Source organism: Molossus molossus, unplaced genomic scaffold, assembly GCF_014108415.1.
Source record: "Molossus molossus isolate mMolMol1 unplaced genomic scaffold, mMolMol1.p scaffold_m16_p_4, whole genome shotgun sequence".
Lineage (NCBI taxonomy): Eukaryota > Metazoa > Chordata > Mammalia > Chiroptera > Molossidae > Molossus > Molossus molossus.
Window position 1 is genome coordinate 34,636,611 of NW_023425377.1, and position 19,129 is coordinate 34,655,739.

The window sequence follows — 19,129 nt, forward strand, 5'->3', positions numbered from 1 at the left end:
CCAAAGGCCCTACAGAAAGTCAGGTCTTTGTTGAAGTCCCCCTGTTGAACCACAAGTTTAACACAAAACTACAGATTACAAGAAGTTAATCTTTCACATTTAAAGTCCTCTTATCATACTTGTATCATCACAGTGATGACAGTTTTTGTAATAGTTACTACTGGTAGGTAACCTGTGGGTTATAATTTCACATTCTATTAATTCTGAGTTTCCCAAAACATAATTCTTTTAAACCCAGATTCAATTTATTTCAAATTCAAATGAGTACAAGTATGTACGATTGATACAACATATCAGTCTGACAGAATGGGCAATTTCTACGGTATTTTTAGAATTGCTGGACATTTTTCCATCTTATCACCTCTGTATCTTCAGCATGAACTAAAAGTAGTCATTACATAGGATGAAAGGTAAACTTCTGCCCCATTTATTTTCTATCAAACTGTTACAACATTTCTAAGACTCACCTTTACTTGAAATACCCATGAGAAGTGGATTCAAATTCTCAAAAAAGAAAGTTCCTTTGTTACTCTCCAGATTAAAATTTAAGCCAGAACAACCTAATATATCCCCCAAAACTTAATATTATTAATCAGAGCAACTGGCAAGCATAAGAATGAGAATACTGACCACAAAAGTCACCTTCAAAAATTGATTTTCTAGAAAGGCCTTCCTCTCTACATAAAAAGCAGTATTAACCTACCTTGTTTTCGAACATCTTCTACAGCAGCCACAAGCTCCTCCTTGAGAAACTGACTCTCCTTTGCAATTTTATCCCCCTTCTCCAAGAAATTCTCAGTTGCTTGTTCAACAGATGCCGCCAAAACATGGGCCTTCTTAGAACGACCTCTCTTCTTATTAGAGGGCCCCTTACTATTGGTGTTTACCAGAGTCGTAACCTAAAAGATTTATTTTTAAAAATTAAACTGCAGTCAATTAAAATTAAAATGAAGGAAAAACTAACATCTTTACAGATAGCAAGAATACATTATTCATAACAAACACCACATTGATGAGATTCCATCAAGCATTAACAAATAAACAAATAAATACAGCAAAGCCCCTTCTTCCTATAAAAACCTTCCACTTTGTACAATCCTCAGAACACCCTTACTTGCTATACTGGATGTAGCCTGATTCATGAATCATTTAATAACGCCAATTAGATCTTCAACTTTGTAAAAATAAAATATACAGCAATGATACTTTAGTTTCTAAAATAATTTAGATTTCAATGTATAAGAAATATAATAAATATTTTAATTCCTCAATATGATCATTAAGTCTTTAGTTATTTTATAAATTAAAGACTGATTAGAGCCCTGGCCGGTTTGGCTCAGCGGTTAGAGCATCGGCCCATGGACCAGAGAGTCCTGGGTTCAGTTCCTGCTAAGGGCACATACCTCGCTTGTAGTATGTCCCCGGTCCCAGTTGGAGTCGTATGGGTGGCAACCACTCGATGTGTCTCTCTCACATTGATGTTTCTCTCTCTCTCTCTCTCTCCCTCCCTTTCTCCCTCCCTGAAGATAAATGCAAAAATGTCCTTAGGTGAGGATAAAAAAAAAAAAACTGATTAGAAAATTAGACATCTCTACTATATGCCATCAAGAAGTTCTAGGGGGCAGACTGACAAATCTCAGAAGGAATGGGGGAAGGGGAGTACCAAAGAACTGTAATACTTTCAACAAAAAATTAAAGCAGTTGTTCCAGGGGTTGGGGAAAGTAGAAGGGGGTATGAAGGGGATAAATGGGGATGAAAGGAGACTTGGGGTGATGAACAAACAATACAATATACAAATGATGTTATAGAATTATATACTTGAAACCTATATAATCATATTAACCAATGTCACCCCAATAAATTCAATTTTTAAAAAAAGAGATCTAGAAAGAAGTCAACAATAAACTTAGCTTTATCTGGAGGTAACATTTTTCCCCATTTTCAACCTGTGCAAAATGTTTTAAGATAACTAACTTACTTCTGAAATCTTTTCAAAGTTTATTCACAGAAATCTCAGATATTAATTAGTGATGGCCCTTAAGAAAGAATGACTGTCCAGGATGAAGATGACTAAAGATTTGTTATTAGCATAATCTGTCAGACAAAAGACCTACTGAGAACTGTAGTAGATGGGCTCCAAGAAAGTAAATATACCCAAGTCTCGCCACACACTCCTACATATTTTTAAAAAGTATACACACACACACGGGTGTGTATACATATATTTATAATACTAGTCTATATTTATCAGTTGGGGAGTTGTTTTTTTTTAATCCTCACCTGAGGTCATTTTCCAATTTTTTGTTCAGGTAGAGTGGTAGGGAGAGAGAGGAAGAGAGAGAGAGAGAGAAACATCGACGTGAAAGGGACACATCGAGTGGCTGTCACCCACACAACCAACCAGGGCCAGGGACAAACTGCAACCGAGGTATAAGCCCTTAGCGGGAACCGAACCGGGGTCTCTCAGGACCGCAGGCCAACCGCTGAGCCAAACCGGCCAGGGCTGGGAAGTTTTTTTAAAAGATAGCACATGCTACTATATTTTGTCTGTCTCTGTCTCACACGTACACTAGTGAACTGTGTCAGAACACTAAAAGTGCATAGCAATAAAATGTTGATAACAATAAAATGTCATCACATTGTGATATCTGTATTTGTAACAGAACATACCAAACCTACCTCCTTAAATTAAATTACCTGTTAATAGACAATGAAAGGTGTTAAACAGAACAAAGACTTAACAGTCAAGGTTCCATATCCCATCTTTCTTGGATATACACTCCAAGAAAAAAGTGATGCTAAGAAAATGTCTGCAAAGTGCAAATATTTGGAAAGTTGTACTACATACAACTAGCTTGTCCTATTGCCAATAAGACTGAAGAAAACGACAGCAACTAAAATGCTGTTTCTAAAGGGTTAAATGAATCCATACATTGATATTTAATTATTGGTGGAGCCAAATAGTCTAAGCACTATCAACCTAAACTCAAGCACTCAAATTAAAGCTTTGAACTAACCCTGCTCTATGTTTGTCACCCAGGCCTACTGCTACGGAATCATGTTACAACAACTACCTATATATTTGTTTTCAGATTCTTACCTGTGTAACAAGAGGCTCCAACAGTCTTTCAACTGCCAGAGTCCTGATCTCTAGACTTTTGGGGTCCCATCTGAAGTTTATGTTGCCTGTGTGGACTGCAGTCATTTCTAAAAGACAAACAAAAAGTCAATGTCCGGCAAATATCAAATACAAACATGAAGTGTATAACAAATCTCCTACTTAAGGACTTTTATATCAGGAAAGCTACATTCACAAGATGCAAAAAAGTCTTACTAGTCAATATATAAGGGCCCAGTAACTTACAACCTCTTAAGATTTTGAGTTTACAAACATTTGCCCTGGCCAGTTTGGCTCTGTGGTAAGAGTGTCGGCCTGCAAAACAAACATTAGTGGTACTACAAGAGGGTATTCCCCCAGACATACAGAGCTTTTCCCTTTGGACTCCTCTGGCACCAAAACATTTCTACTTCCAGTTTTTCCATACCAACTTAGAAGCAGGATGAAAAAGCTAAAGTAAATAAAGGCTAATACAACAGATTCTTTTTTTCAGCCCTGGCCAGTTTGTCTCAGCGGCTAGAGCGTCAGCCCGCAGACCAAAGATTTGCAGGTTCAATTCTGGTCAAGGACACATATCTCAGTTGTGGTTCGGTCCCAGCCCTGGTCAGGGTCGTGTGGGAAGCAACCAATCAATGTGTTTCTCTCACATCAATGTTTCTCTCTCTCTGACTCTGACTCTCCCTCTCCCCCTCCCATTCTATCTGAAGATAAAAAGAAAAGTATCCTTGGGTGAGGATTTTAAAAAATAAATATTCTTATTTTTCTTACTCTATAACATTTATAGTACACTATTATCTTTTATTTTTTAATTGATTTTAGAAAGAGGAAGGGAGAGAGAAATATCAATGTGAGAAATATTGATTGGTTGCCTCCCAAACACTCCCCAACCAGGGATCAAACCCACAACCTGGACATGTGCTCCAACCAGGAATCAAACCCACTACTTTCTGGTGTAACGGGATAACAATCAATTGAGCCATCCAGCCAGGGCTACAGTACAGTATTATCTGAACGGTACACCTCACTTCATTTTTTGATGAATTCATAGAGAACATCTTATCTTACTCTATTAAAACATATGGCTTAAGTCTGCTACCCTCTGCACCTACAGCTATTATTACTCATAGCCAGGAGAAATTTCAAGTCACACTTAGTCAAATGTCACCGTATCAGTATCAAAGTAAACTTCCACTAGACAGAGGCTTTAAGACTAGGGATAAAGGCCCAGCCAATGTGGCTCATTGATTAAGCGTTGACCCATGCACCAAGGCACATGACCAGGTTGTGGGCTTGATCCCCAGTAGGGGACATGCTGGAGGCAGCAAATCAATGCTTCTCTCTCATTGATGTTTCTATCTCTCTCTCCCTCTCCCTTCCTCTCTCTCTAAAAATCAATAAAAATATTACCAAAAAAAAAAGACTAGAGGAAGAGACTTCAACAAAAATACCAGTTAGTGTTCACTACTAAAAGTAGTGCCTTAAAGATTAAATTTTAAAAGATAGGAGAGGTATGTAGTTGAGGTAACACTAATATAAACTTTCTAGACAACACACTGTTGATAGAACTTTAAAACCATAAAAGGGTACATTCTTATGACTCAAAAATTCAGCTTCTAGAATTTTATTCTAAATGAAATATTAAGATGCATGTTAAAAACCTGGATGCAGCCCTGGCTGGTGTGGCTCAGCGTTTAGAGCGTCAGCCCTCGGACCAAAGGGTTTAGGGTTCAATTCCTAGCATGTATCTGAAGAAATAATGTATTTAGAAAAAAAATCTGCACTTAGGAACCAGCATAGTAATAACTGAATTTAGGCAAGAATCATCAAAGAATGCTCAACTGAGTGGGTGAAAGTTTACTAAGAAAGTAAATATTTACATTGTCTCACGGTAACTCCCAAGAGATTACTGATTTCAAAGGAGGTGAGTCTGGCTGGTGTGGCTCAGTGGTTGCGTGTCGACCCATGCACCAACAGGTCACTGGTTCAATTCCTGGTCAGGACAAATGCCCAGGTTGTGGGTCCGATCCTCAGTGTGGGGGGGCATGCAGGAAGCAGCCAATCAATGTTCTCTCTCATAGATGTTTTTACCTCTCTCTCTAAAATCAATAAAGGAAAAAAAATGTTTTTAAAACGGGGTGAAATATAATAACTTCAAAGAAATATGACAGCTCTGGGCAGTTTGGCTCCACGAGCGTCGGCCCTTGGTCCTGAGAGATCTGGGTTTGGTTTCCACTAAGAGCATGTACCTCAGTTGTGGTTTGTCCCTGGCCCCAGTTGGGGTTGTGTAGGAGGCAGCCACTCAATGTGTCCCTTCAAGTCGATGTTTCTCTCTCTCTCTGCCTCCCACTCTATCTGAACAAAAAATGGAAAGATGTCCTGGGGGGGGAGGGGAGAGGGAGGGAGGGAGGGAGGGAGGGAGGGAGGGAGGGAGGGAGGAAGGAAGGAAGGAAGGAAGGAAGGAAGGAAGGAAGGAAGGAAGGAAGGAAGGAAGGAATCTGACAGCCCTGGCGGGTTTGGCTCAGCAGTCAGAGCATCAGCCTGTGGACCAAAGAGTCCCAGGTTTGATTCCAGCCAAGGGCACGCACCTCGGTTGCAGTTAGTCCCTGGCACCAGTTGGGACCGTGTAGGTGGCAACCAATCAATGTGTCTCTCTCACATCAATGTCTGTCTGTCTGTCTCTCTCTCTCTCTCTCTCTCTCTCTCCCCCTCTCCCCCTCCCACTCTGTCAGAAGATAAATGTAAAAATATCCTCAGGTGAGGATTAAAAAAAAAAGAAGAAACCTGACAGACACCATCTTAACCAAGTGGTCAAAACTAACATCCCAATAAAGGGACAAATTTACATCATGTACCTCCTGATATGGTGCACTCTGAGAAAGGATACATCACTTTCTGTGGTATTGCCTACCAAAATTACATCATCTCAATCTTGTCATAAGGGAATATCAAACTCAAAGTGAGGGATATGCTACAAAATAATTCATTGTAATCTTCAAAAATGTCAAGGTAAGAAAAAGAAAGACAGATTGAATAATTCTTCCAGATTAAAGGTGGCTAAAAAGACATGACAACTAAATAAAGTAATTCTGGACTAAAATTGTACTAGAAGAAAAAAATATTGAGACAATTGATAAAATTTAAAAATGAATTATGAATTACATAATAGTATTGTATCAATGTTAAATTTTCAAATTTTCATCATTATATTGCAGTTATGTCCTTGTTTCATGTAATGGCCATGCTGTCTGCAACGGATATAAAAAAATAATGTATTGCCCTGGCCGGTTTGGCTCAGCGGTTAGAGCGTCGGCCTGCAGTCTGGAGAGACCCGGGTTCGGTTCCCGCTGGGGGCATGTACCTCGGTTGCAGTTTGTCCCCGGCCCTGGTTGGTCGTGCGGGTGGCAGCCACTCGGTGTGTTCCTTTCACATCGATGTTTCTCTCTCTCTCTGTTCCTCTCTCTCCCTCCCACTCTACCTGAAGAAAAAATGGAGAAATGTCCTCGAGTGAGGATAAAAAAAAGAAAATAAAAAAAATAATAATAATAATGTATTAAATACATGTATATATACAGAGAGAATTGAAAAGTGGAAGAGATAGTTTGAGGAAGAGAGAAGAAAGGGAGTGAGAGGGGAAGGAAGGGTAGAAGAAGGACAAGGAAAAGAGGGAAGTGAGAAAAAGGGATAGGAAGGGAGAAAGGATGGAGACAGTGAGAGGGGTAGGAGGAGTGAAAGGAAGAAGAATAGACCAGAAGGGGAAAGTGAAGAAGACGGTAAAAGGAGAACAGAGGAAGAAAAGCAGGGAAGGAGAGAGAAGTCTTGAAATGTGTCTAGTGTGGCTGAGGAATCGACTTTTTACGATTACAGTCGTCCCTCGCCACTTCGTGTTTTCAAACCATGATGGAGTGAAGCCACGAAAGTCGAAGCGCGAAGTGGCGAGGGATGACTATATATAAATAAAGAATCTTTCTTCATGGAAATTCATTTATTGCAGCAGAGTCTGGAACTGATTAACCGCAATACACAAGGGCCAACTTTTAATTAATGTTAAAATCTATGCTTAAATAATGACCGAAAAAAAAACAAGATTATAAAATGATGACCAAGACAAGATAGGAAAGCACATGTCTGTGAATAGCCCACTCTTAACAACTTTAATATAAAAATATCTGTGTGTATCATCTGCTATAAATGCATGCTTGAGTGACAACAAATAGATGGACCCCATTAGATATTGCTGAAAATATCAGCACAGGCATCATTTAACATTTCACTGGAAATGGAGTGCCAAAAGGAATTTAGATTTTGGATTTGCTTAATCTGGTAATACAGATGCCAGTTTCCAGGGAATTTGTTTCAATCCAATTGGGCAAATATGCTCTCTATACTGATATCATGTGAGGCCTATACTTTGGTTTTTAAAGATTATTTGTGCATTAAACTGTTCAGCTCAAATCAGTAAACTTTAGAAGATGGAGTGCTCTAGATTGTTAAAGGGTTAGTAACATTTCAAGCAAATGCAACAGATAAGACATTTCGGGAAAAATGATTTGCCCCATGCACTCCCGTATCCTAGCATTCCATAGTCACTGCATCAGCAACAAATATAACGAAACTTTTCAAAAGTTGTAGAAGGAGGGAACCAACTGATAAGTGAAGCCAGCTGAAACAGTCATGTGGCCACATTTGTTTTAATTATTAAACAAATACAACAAATAATAATTCCCAAAGAAATATACTCTTCCATATTTTCTTGAAATAAAAAACCTTCTTGAAAAGCAGGAGCCCCGCCCTGGCTGGTTTGACTCAGCGGTTGGAGCATCGGCCTGTGGACCAGAGAGTCCCAGGTACAGTTCCTGCTACGGGCACGTACCAAAAATAATAATGATAATAATAAATTAAAAATTTAAAAAAGAAAAGAAAAGCAGGAGCCCAGGGAAGGGCAGTTAGCCAACCCCTGCCTGGGGAAAAGCACTAGGCCTGAAGATTTGGTAACTTTTGAAAACCAGTAAATCAAGGTCCAAACAGCACATACATGCATCCCTATTGCTTTAGATCCCGTAGCTCAGGCCCACTTTTCCTACATGAGCAAAACTGAGAACCAAAATGAAAGTACTGGTCTAAGAGAGAGGGTCTCAGGCCAAGGGAAGCTGTAGAGAAGAAGGAAGGCTATTTGGAGATACCTGAAAGGAGGAGAAAAGAAGGAAGAGGGCTCTGGCCGGTTTGGCTCAGTGGTTAGAGTGTCGGCCCGCAGACCAATGAGTTGCAGGTTCAATTCCGGCCAAGGGCATGTACCTCGGTTGCAATTCGTCCCAGGCCCTGGTTGGAGTAGTGCAGGAGGCAGCCACTTGATGTGTCCCTTTCACATAGATGTTTCTCTCTTCTTCTCTCTACTTTCCACTCTATCTGAACAAAAATGGAAAAATGTCCTCGGTGAGCATTAAAAAAAAAGAGGAGAAGAAAGCTGCCCAAGGTAAGCCTGCAAAGACTGGCCAGGCCAGCCCAGTGGGGGGTGGGGAGGATGGAGCCTTTTGACGCTTGGATAAAAATTAGATTTGTCTTAGAGAAAGAACAAGAGTCCCCTGAAGACCTGTACAGATGTTGATAATTTAAAAAAGAAAAAGTTCTAAAAAAAAAGCCTTTTTGGTCTGTTTTCCTAATTTTGACACTTCAGGGTACAAAATAATTTCACTTACTTCTTAACTCTAATAGAGGCAGAGTGTAAGTACAATAATGAACTGCCAATGACACCTGACTTAGGAGAGACTGCTAGGAGGGGCCAGGACTGGTTAATCAGGAAAGCATGTGCTCAGCTGCCCATCAGCTCTAAGCATCAGTAGACCTAGGATTAGCAAGTCATCCAATTTTTCGAGAGATCTAGAAATGCAGATTTTTACCTGAAAACTACCAACTTGAACGTTACCAACTAGCTCCAAAATATTTTACCATTGTGTGGGACAAGCAAAGGTGTCTGACCACTAGGTGAGTCGTCTGTCAATACTTTGCAACTACTGAACAAGATTCTCCCCTAAAATTCCTTCCAATTCTACATTCCAGAACTCTGAATCCTCTTAATTAATTTCTCTAAGGAAGTCTCTAGCCTTCTCCATAAAAATTCACCTGATGTAGATTCCCACTAACAGTGTTAGGGCAAAGGACTCAATCACTCACTAACATTGAAAAACTTGAAATATGCTGACACTTGAAAATTGGAAACCCATTTAGTATGTTTTCAAGTCTTTCAATAACCACGATGGAAGCAGACTGCCTTGTATAGCATCTTTAATCAGAGCCCTGCCAAAAGTCACACTGAACATTATTAAACTATACTACAGAGCCAAGTTATGTTTTTGGTGACCTCAACCATAAAAGGATTTCAAAAAGCAGAAGTAGAGTATTTAAAATCTAATGAGAGTATATTCTCTGGAAAGAACATGGCTTCTAGTACCAGCTTTGTCACTAAATTATTATCTGACCTTGGGTAATCATTTCCTCTCTGGATCCTCAGTCTTCTCGTCTATAAAATGAAAGGGGTTGAATTCTAAGCTCCATGTCCTTCCAGCCCTGAAATTCTAGTATTTCTTTTATTTATATTATCTCTCCATAGCCTCTGTATTATTAAATGTAATTAATTTTCCCCAGGTTTATTTAGCCTGTGGTCTTCCTAGTTATATTTTAAGTTTAAGCAGGATAACTATGCTTATGCTTCTTTATATCTCCTAAGTTACCAGCAAGAAAGATGCTTTATGCAGAGCAGACACAGCATTAGTTGAATTGAATTTATGCAACCCAATTTAAAAATATTTACAAGCCTTCCATGACAAAGCTCCTGCCTTAATCTTAATCATATCTTCTGCTTCTCTACAATTAATGATATTGTATAGAGTAGCTAAACAAATAAGTTTCAAACTCTTGGCAGTTTCTAAGTTTTCCAATTAACTTACAGAGCACTCCTTCACAAGATCTATTACAAAACCTACTAGAGCTAGCCAACCTTAATGAATTACAACAACTTTAGGTTTTTCCAGGAGGTATCATGCCTAGTAGAACTAAATAAAAAGTTAAACTGTAGTTACTCAGTCTTCATTACCTTATAAACAGCAATCCTGGCTATAAAGCAAAAATACGCTATAAATTCAGAAAGGGGTAGAGATGTAGGCATTTATCAGCCACCTATGACAGAAAGAGAAATGAAGAAGCAAGCAGAAAATAAAAGCACAGCTCCATCAAAACTAAGGAGGCTGACTGCTGGCAAACTGCCTCTTTCCCACAAAGAGCTACATGCCTTCTTCAAAGACATTAAGTGTTCATTTACATCAGAACAACCACATCATTCTTAAAACGTGTCTGCTCCAAAGCTTTAGAATATCCTTGCCATGCTACTCAATGCCAATTTTTTTTTTTACCAGCAAGGTTAAGGTAATGCAGTGTTAGGATGGTTCATTTAAATGCAAATAAGAAAATTTAGAAATTAAAAGTACCCACAGAAACATTAACTGTCACACCTTACAAGATATAGGATTGTACATTACTAGTGCAGTCCCAAACCAGGTTGCTTCCGCATTGAAAAGAGTTAACACAGCCCAGCTGGTGTGGCTCAGTGGTTAGGCGTCGACCCATGCACCAAGAAGTCACAGGTTCAATTTCTGGTCAGGGCACATGCCCAAGTTGTGGGCCAAATCCCCAGTGGGAGGCATGCAGGAAGTGGCCAATCCATGTTCTCTCTCCTCCATGTTTCTCTCTCTCCCCCTCTCCCTTCCTCTCTCTTTAAAATCAATTTTTTAAAAAACTTTTTTTAAATAGTTAACATAGCTATTGGAATCTCAATTCTCAAATCTCCCAGTAACTAGAAAAAAAAAGTTAACTCTCATAATTAAGACTCATCCTGACACCTGCCTCTTTTACTAAATTGTCCCCCAAGCCTGTCACCTTTTAAAATGTAAACTGGTTGGGAAGCAGGAGGGGTAACAAAATAAAGAGGTATAAAAACACACGTTCCATGTAAGCAAATAAAATTTATGGTGTTTTCTCCCCACAAAATGCAGTCTTTCTAATCACAAATACAGTATCAACAACTAAAAAATGCTTAGCCTTGATCCAACATAAGTCAAAACACAATTAAACTAACACCTATCCTTCTCAAACTATTCCAAAAAATTAAAGAGGAGGGAAGACTTCCAATCTCTTTTTACAAGGCCAGCATTATCCTAATTCTAAAACCAGATAAAGACACTACAAAGAATGAAAATTATATGTCAATATCTTTGATGAATGTTGATGCTAAAATCCTCAACAAAATATTAGCAAATGGATCCAGCAAGATAGTAAAAAGATCATACACCAGGTACAAGTAGGATTTATTCCAGGGATGTTAGGTTGGTAAAGTATTCACAAATCTATAAACGTTAATACCATCACTTAAACAAAATGAAGGATAAAAATCACATAATCAGCCCTGGCCGATTTGGCTCAGCAGTTAGAGCGTCGGCCTGCGGTCCAGAAAGACCCGGGTTTGGTTCCCACTAAGGGCATGTGCCTCGGTTGCAGTTTGTCCCCAGCCCTGGATGGGTCGTGCGGGAGGCGGCCACTCGACATGTCCCTCTCACGTCAATGTTTCTCTCTCTCTCCCTCCCACTCTATCTGGGCAAAAAATGGAAAAATGTCCCCGGATGAGAATAAAAAAAAAAATCATATAATCATATCAATACATGTAGAAAAAGCATTTGATAAAATCCAGCTCCATTTATGATAAAACTTGTCAGCAAAGTGGGAATAGAGGGATCATACCTCAACATAATGGACATGTATGACAAACCCACAGCCAACATCATACTCAGTAGGCAAAAATTAAAAGTGTTTCCCTTAAGATTGGGAACAAGACATGGATATCCACTTTCACCACTATTATTCAACACAGTACTGGAAGTACTAGCCCCAGCAATCAGACAAGAAAAAGAAATAAAAGGCATCCACACTAGAAAGGAGGAACTAAAACTATAATTATTTGCCGATATGATATTGTACATAGAAAACCATAAAGACTCCACCAAAAATCTACTGGATATAATAAATTCAGCAAAGTAGCAAGATAGAAAATTAATATTCAGATGTTGGTGGCATTTTTATACACCAATAATGACTTATCAGAAAGAGAAATTAAGAAAATAATCCCATTAACTGCTGCAACAACAATAAAAAATAAATTTAACCAAGGAGATAAAACAATGAAGAAAGAAACTAAAGAAGATACAAATAAGTGGTAGCATATACAATGTTCATGGATTGGAAGAATTAACACATCATTAAAATGTCCATACTAAAATGTCTAATCTAGCCCTGGCCAGTTTTGCTCAGTGGTTAGAGCATCGGCCTGCAGTCCAGAGAGACCTGGGTTCGGTACCCTCTAAGGGCACGTACCTCGGTTGCAGTTTGTCCCTGGGCCTGGTTGGGTTGTGCGGGTGGCAAACACTCAATGTGTCCCTTTCACGTTGATATTTCTCTCTCTCTTACTCTCTTTCCCTCCCACTCTATCTGAACAAGAAATGGAAAAATGTCCTTGGGTAAGGATTAAAAAAATGTCCAATCTATAGATTCAACGTAATTCCGATTAAAATACTAATGGCAGCCCTGGCCAGTTTGGCTCATTGGCTCAGCGGTTAGAGCGTCGGCCTGAGTCCGAGAGAGACCCGGGTTCGGTTCCTGCTAAGGGTGCATACCTTGGTTGCAGTTTGTCCCTGGCCCTGGTTGGGTTGTATGGGTGGCAGCCACTCGATGTGTCCCTTTCACGTCGATGTTTCTCTCTCTCTCTCTCTCCCTCCCACTCTATCTGAACAAAAAGTAGAAAAATGTCCTCGGGTGAGGATTTAAAAAAACAAAACAAAAAACTAATGGCATATTTCACAGATCTGGAACAAATATTCCAAAATTTTTTATGGAACCACAAAAGACCTGAATAGCCTCAGCATTCTTGAGAAAGAACAACAGAGTTGGAGGTAGCACAGTAACTGATAACAAACTATACTACAAGCCCATTGTAATAAATACATCCTGTCATGGCCCTCCCAGTGTGGCTCAGTGGTTAAGCAACAACCCACGTACCAAGAGGTCGCAGAACCCAGCCCAGGTTGCGGGCCAAATCCCCAGTGTGGGGCATGCAGGAGGTGGCCAATCAATGTTCTATCTGATCGAAGTTTCCATCTCTTTATCCCTTTCCCTTCCTCTCTAAAATCATTAAAGAAAAAAAAAATTTTTTTTTTAAATCTTGGTTCGGGCATGAGATATAGATCAATGGAACAGAACAGAGAACTCAGAAATAAACCCATGTCTTTTTTGTCAATTAATATTTGAAAAAAGAGGCAAGAGCACACAAGGGGGTAAACATAGTCCATTCAATAAATGGTGCTAGGAAATCTGAACAGGTACATGCAAACAAATGAAACTAAACCACCAACTTATACCATACACAAGAATAAATTCAAAATGGATTAAAGACTGAAATGTAAGTTGCAAAACCATAAATATCCTACAAGAAAACATAGGCAGTAAAATCACAGACATCTCTCATAGCAACACTTTTGTCCATAGATCTCACATTTTTGTCCATTGATCTCCTCGGGCCAGAGAAACCAAAGAAAAAATAAACAAATGGGACTACATCAAACTAAAAAGCTTTTGCACAGCAAAAGAACCATCAACAAAATGAAAAGGAAACCCACTGAATGGGAGAACATATTTGTCAATGATACATCTGAAAAGGGGTTGATTTCTAAAATACATAAAGAATTTATACAACTCAACACCAGAAAGACAGACAATCCAATTAAAATATGGGCAAAGGACCTGAATAGACACTTCTCCGAAGAGGACATATAGATATGGTCAATAGACATATGAAAAAATGCTCTACTTCATTAATCTTCAGAGAGAGGCAAATTAAAACCACAATGAGATATCACCTCACACCTGCCAGAATGGCTATCATAAATAAATGAACAAATAATAAGTGCTGGTGAGGATGTGGAGAACAGGGGAACCCTCATGCACTGTTGGTGAGAATGCACACTGGTGCAACCACTGTGGAAAACAGTATGGAGTTTCCTCAAAAAAGTAAAAATTGAAGCCTTATGGCCCAGCAATCCCACTTCTGAGAATGTATCTGAAGAAACCCGAAACATTAATTCAAAAGAATATACGCACCCCTATGTTCATTGCAGCGTTATTTACAATAGCCAAGATCTGGAAACAGCCCAAGTGCCCATCACTAGATGAGTGGATTAAAAAGTTGTGGTACATTTACACAGCAGAATACTACATGGCCATAAATAAGGAAATCTTACCTGTTGCGTCAGCATGGATGGACCTGGAAATAATTATGCTAAGTGAAATAAGCTAGTCAGAGAAAGACAAATACTATATGATCTCACTTATATGTGGCATCTAATGAATAAAATAAACTGACAAAATACAAACAAAGACATGGGACAGTCTGGCAGCTGTCAGAGGGGAGGTGTGTTGGGGAGCTGGATGAAAGAAGGTGAAGGGATTAACCAAAAAAAAAAAAAAAAACCACCACACACATATATATATATATATAACACAGAGATACAAACAACATTGTGATGATAGCCAGAGGGAAAGGGGGAGTGAAGGGTAGTTGGAGGTGCACAAAGGGAGGAAAATGGGGTTGAAAAGAGACTTTGGTTAGGCTGATGGGCACATGAAGCAGTGCGAAGGTGATGTTTCATTGAGTTGTATATTTGAAATCTGAATGATTTTGTGAACCAGTATCACCCCAATAAATTCAGTTAAAAATAAAATAAAGAGCCCTTGCCAATTAGAGCATTAGCCCTCAGACCAAAGGGTCTCAGGTTCAATTCTGGTCAAGGGCATGTGTTGAGTAGCAGCTTTCTCCCTCCCTGACCAGGGCTGTGCAGGAGGCAACCAATCGATGTGTCTCTCTCAACATCGATGTTTCTCTCTCTACCTCTCTCCCTTCCACTTTCTCTAAAAAATAAAAAAGTCAATGGGAAAAAAACGTTTTAAAAAATGTTATAAACCATTTAGCCACTCAATCAACAAATTTTTGAGTGCCTTCTCCATATAGGCACTATTCCAGACAGCACAGAACAAGACCAAAAACTCTGCCTTCATGAAAACATACACCATAGTAATGGCATAAATAAGACAGGTATCAGTGCTAGGGGGAACAAGTAAGCATGGTAATGGTAATGAAATTATGTCGAGTCCTTCAAGGGCCTTTCTATCTTGATAACATCTGAGCTGAAATCTAAAAGTCAAGGAAGAGGCAGTCAAGTGTGTATCTAGGGGAAGAGCGTTACAGGCATAGGTAACAAATACAAGGCAGCATTTCCTAAGACTTTGGGGCGGGGGGATGACAATGTGGCTGGAGCATAGAGCAAGAAGAGATAAGAAATCAAGTGAAGGGGAAAAAATATATATAAAGCTCCACAGCTGCTTAAGTGACTGCTTGCAGTAAGGAATGGATATATAAGTTTATTTACTTAGCTTCTACTCCATATGATTGAGACCATTAACAATGGGAGTGTTTAACAGAAAGCTGCACCTAGCCCTCCTAACAGACAACTGATTATGGGTGCACAGGAGGTCTCTGTTTCCATAAGAAACTGGATGACTCTGTTCTGAAAAGCAAAGCAAAGATGAAACCAGCATCTGGACTAGAGGCACAAGAGAAAAGAGAAACAAAAAGATAAAGAGGTTTTGTTTTAGAACAATGGGACTAAAAGGCAGAGAAACTTTAACACAGCTGAGGAGAAAGAAGCCCACAGGAATAAGAGTACTGCAATTTTCTTGGAGAGCCAGGAGAAAAGATACCTGCACTTGACTACAGAATCAAAGTAGTTAACCAGACCGAGTGAGAAAACAAGAAAGAACTGTATTGTAGAAGATAGACCTTTGATTACCTATTTTGTCATTCATAACTCATGAATGACTGGCCAATTACCATGTCCCAAGATCCTGCTAGGTGCTAGAAACATAAAAACTAATTAGAAACTCCTACCAGATCATCAGAGCAATTAATGATTAAGTACAAAAGGAAACAGGTGCCTTTACAATGGAGAAATCTGGCAGATGTCACTTAATCAAAAGGGGAAATTTAGCATCACCACCAGTAAACAACCTGACAACTGCAATGTCCTGAGAAAAATTAATCTTTACATGGGTAATATTCTTGCCAGAGGTGGAAACAATTAGACAAAACCAAACTGTAAAACATCTACAAAACTGGCCTCATCTCGTTGGCCTGAGATCCAGAGAGACCCGGGTTCGGTTCCCTCTACGGGTATGTATGTTGGTTTCAGTTTGTCCCCAGCCCTGGTTGGGTTGTGCAGGTGGCAACCACTCGATGTGTCCCTTTCATGTTGATGTTTCTGTTTCTTTCTTTCTCTCCCCCCCCCCCCACTCCCACTCTATCTGAACAAAAAATGGAAAATTTTCCTCAGGTGAAGATTTAAAAAAAAAAAACTACCAAAAAAAAAGGCCTCATCTCTCCAAAAGTGTCAATGTAAGGGGGGGGGGGGGGGGCTGGAAATCAAAACTAGAGAGACATGACAACTAAATGCATTATGTGATCTTTTTACTGATTCCTGGATTAAATCAAATAAAAAACTATAAAGGACATCACTTTTACATGAATTTATATATACAGGTGGAATTTATATGAATATGGACTGTTCATGAGAGCAACAGTTCTGGGAATCTTGTTAAAAGGCAAATTCTGATTCACTAGGTCTAGGGTAGGAAGTTTGCATTTCTCACAAGTGCCCAGGGAGAGGCGATACTGGTTCTTAGACCACTCTTTAAAAGAAATTAAATAATGTTACTATATCAATGCAATGCCTGGCAGGTGTGGCTCAGTGGTTGAGCATCGACTCATGCACCAGGAGGTCACTGATTTGATTCCCGGTCAGGGGCATGTACCTCATACCTCAGTTGCAGTTCGTCCTGGCCCTGGTTAGGTAGTGGGGGAGGCAACCAGTCGACGTGCCTCTCTCTCTTTCTCTCTCCCTCCCTCTCTGTCTGAAGACAAATGGAAAAATGCCCTCAGATGAGGAATAAAAAAAAAAAAGTTGGGGGAAAATGCTCAGTCTAAACAAGAAAATAGTTACAATAGAACAGAAAGTATATGAAGTTGTAAATTGTTCCATCAGTGCACAAGAAGAGTGCCTAGGAGAGAGTCCCCAACTGGCCAGCGAGTCCTCACTGAGGATCCAATGTATAGGATGGAAGGATAGGGGGCGGCTGTTTCAGGTTCTGCAAGCAAAGGGGCAATGGCACCAGAGAAATTTAGCACGTCCCAAAAACCACATATAAAAGTGGGAAAAAAAACCAGCCAGTATGGCTTGGTGTATTGAGCGTCATCCCATGGAATGAGAGGTCCTGGTTCAATTCTCAGTTGGGGCACCCGGATTTGGGGCTCGATCCCCAGTAGTGGGCGTGCAGGAAGCAGCCAATCAATGTTTCTCACACTGATGTTTCTATCTCTCCTCCCTTTCTCTCCTTCCAAAAAATAAATAAATAAAAACTTTTTTTTTTTTTAAAGAAATCCTGAACCACCACCCCAAACAAAAAAACAAAGGCACAAACTCCCACCTCTTACAGTTACCACAGTGAAGGCTAAAGTAACCAGCAAGTGCCTTCCTAGCCAGTGGCATTTCCCAATCTAAAGGACTTCACACACAACTGCAGAGCTGAGTTCCTCGAAACTCCAAAGGCCCCAAACGAAGCATTTTCCTTTCAATCTATTCACCCTGTGGCCTTCCCTGTCTCCAATGACCAAAGCTCCACCAAACCAGGTCCCTTAGAAAGATATTCAAGAACCCCCTTTCCTTCTCTGCACCTCAGTAAATATCTCACTCTAATAACTCTTCCCATTCTCAGGGCTCTGGCCTAAGTCCTGGTTTAGACTACCTTGGAGTCTTTTCCTAACAGCCCTCATTATCTGCTTCCACAGACAAGAGGAAGCCAAAACTCCTGTAGTAAGCAAACCTGACTGCACTAGCCTGTCAGTCTCTTCACCTGCCTCTACTCCATGAAACTCTTCCCCTGTGCATGTGCATGTCTCCAGAGCTTTATGCAAGCTTTTTCCTCTGCTCAAACCATCCTTCCAGACTTTCCCATTTTCCTCCAAGATGCACACAAATGTCCTCTGCTTCCACAAAAAGTATTGTTTTCTCTTTTCTGCCCCCCACCCCCAGCACTTTACAAGCATCTCATCTCTATTACAGCACTTGCCACAGAGCACTATATCAGTGTCTATCTCCCATGAAACTGAAAGCCCTTTGAGCACAGTGACCGTGGCTTTTTTGAGAATGGTAACTTTCATCTAATAACATTCTATAAATTATTAACTGAATTGGCTCGAATGTTTCAGGTTTCACCTAGCATGTAGAAAGAAATGAGAAATGTCTCTCTCATTATAGATTAGTAAAAATGGGTATAGATGGCTAATTCTAATTTATCAAGGTTAGCAATTTTTGACACATTCATTCTTAGCATCATCTCTCCCAGCACCTACTTTGAAATGCAGACTTAAAATAAAGGTACAGTCGGCCCTCGTTTATTGCGGTTAATCAGTTCCGGACTCTACCGCAATAAATGAATTTCTGCGAAGTAGGATTCTTTATTTGCTATATATATAATCATCCCTCGTCACTTCGCACTTCGACAGTCGCGGCTTCACTCTATCGCGGAAATACAGTGAGGCTACAACCGTTGAAGCGCAAAGTGGTGAGGAACAACTGTATAGTACTTAACTCTGCTGCAGCAGCTGAGATACAGCAAACTAAATACTGCCTCAGACCCTGACTCAATAAAGATACCAAAAAAAATCACATCTTTCACTGGTCTTAATGATCCTAAAGAAGCTTCAATTTTTCTAAAGGGTTGCCATCTTTCATTTATTTGGATTTTTCCCCCTTCTCCCAAGTTATCAAGCTCACATTTCACTTAGCACTTCTCTGCAAAATGACAAG

The 19,129-nt window shown here is 39.8% G+C and overlaps 1 protein-coding gene across 1 annotated transcript in view; it reads right to left on the reverse strand.

Annotated features, from left to right (window-relative positions):
• The window catches only part of CTNNA1 (catenin alpha 1), a 199,489-nt gene that overhangs the window by 161,986 nt on the left and 18,374 nt on the right, over positions 1-19,129 (reverse strand). Inside the window, exons 2-3 of the mRNA XM_036239742.1 lie at positions 3,102-3,208; positions 704-899 (exon numbers count right to left, since the gene is read on the reverse strand). Of these exons, the coding sequence (XP_036095635.1) occupies positions 704-899; positions 3,102-3,206 (301 nt within the window). The 5' untranslated portion in view covers positions 3,207-3,208. The remainder of the gene's footprint in view (positions 1-703; positions 900-3,101; positions 3,209-19,129) is intronic.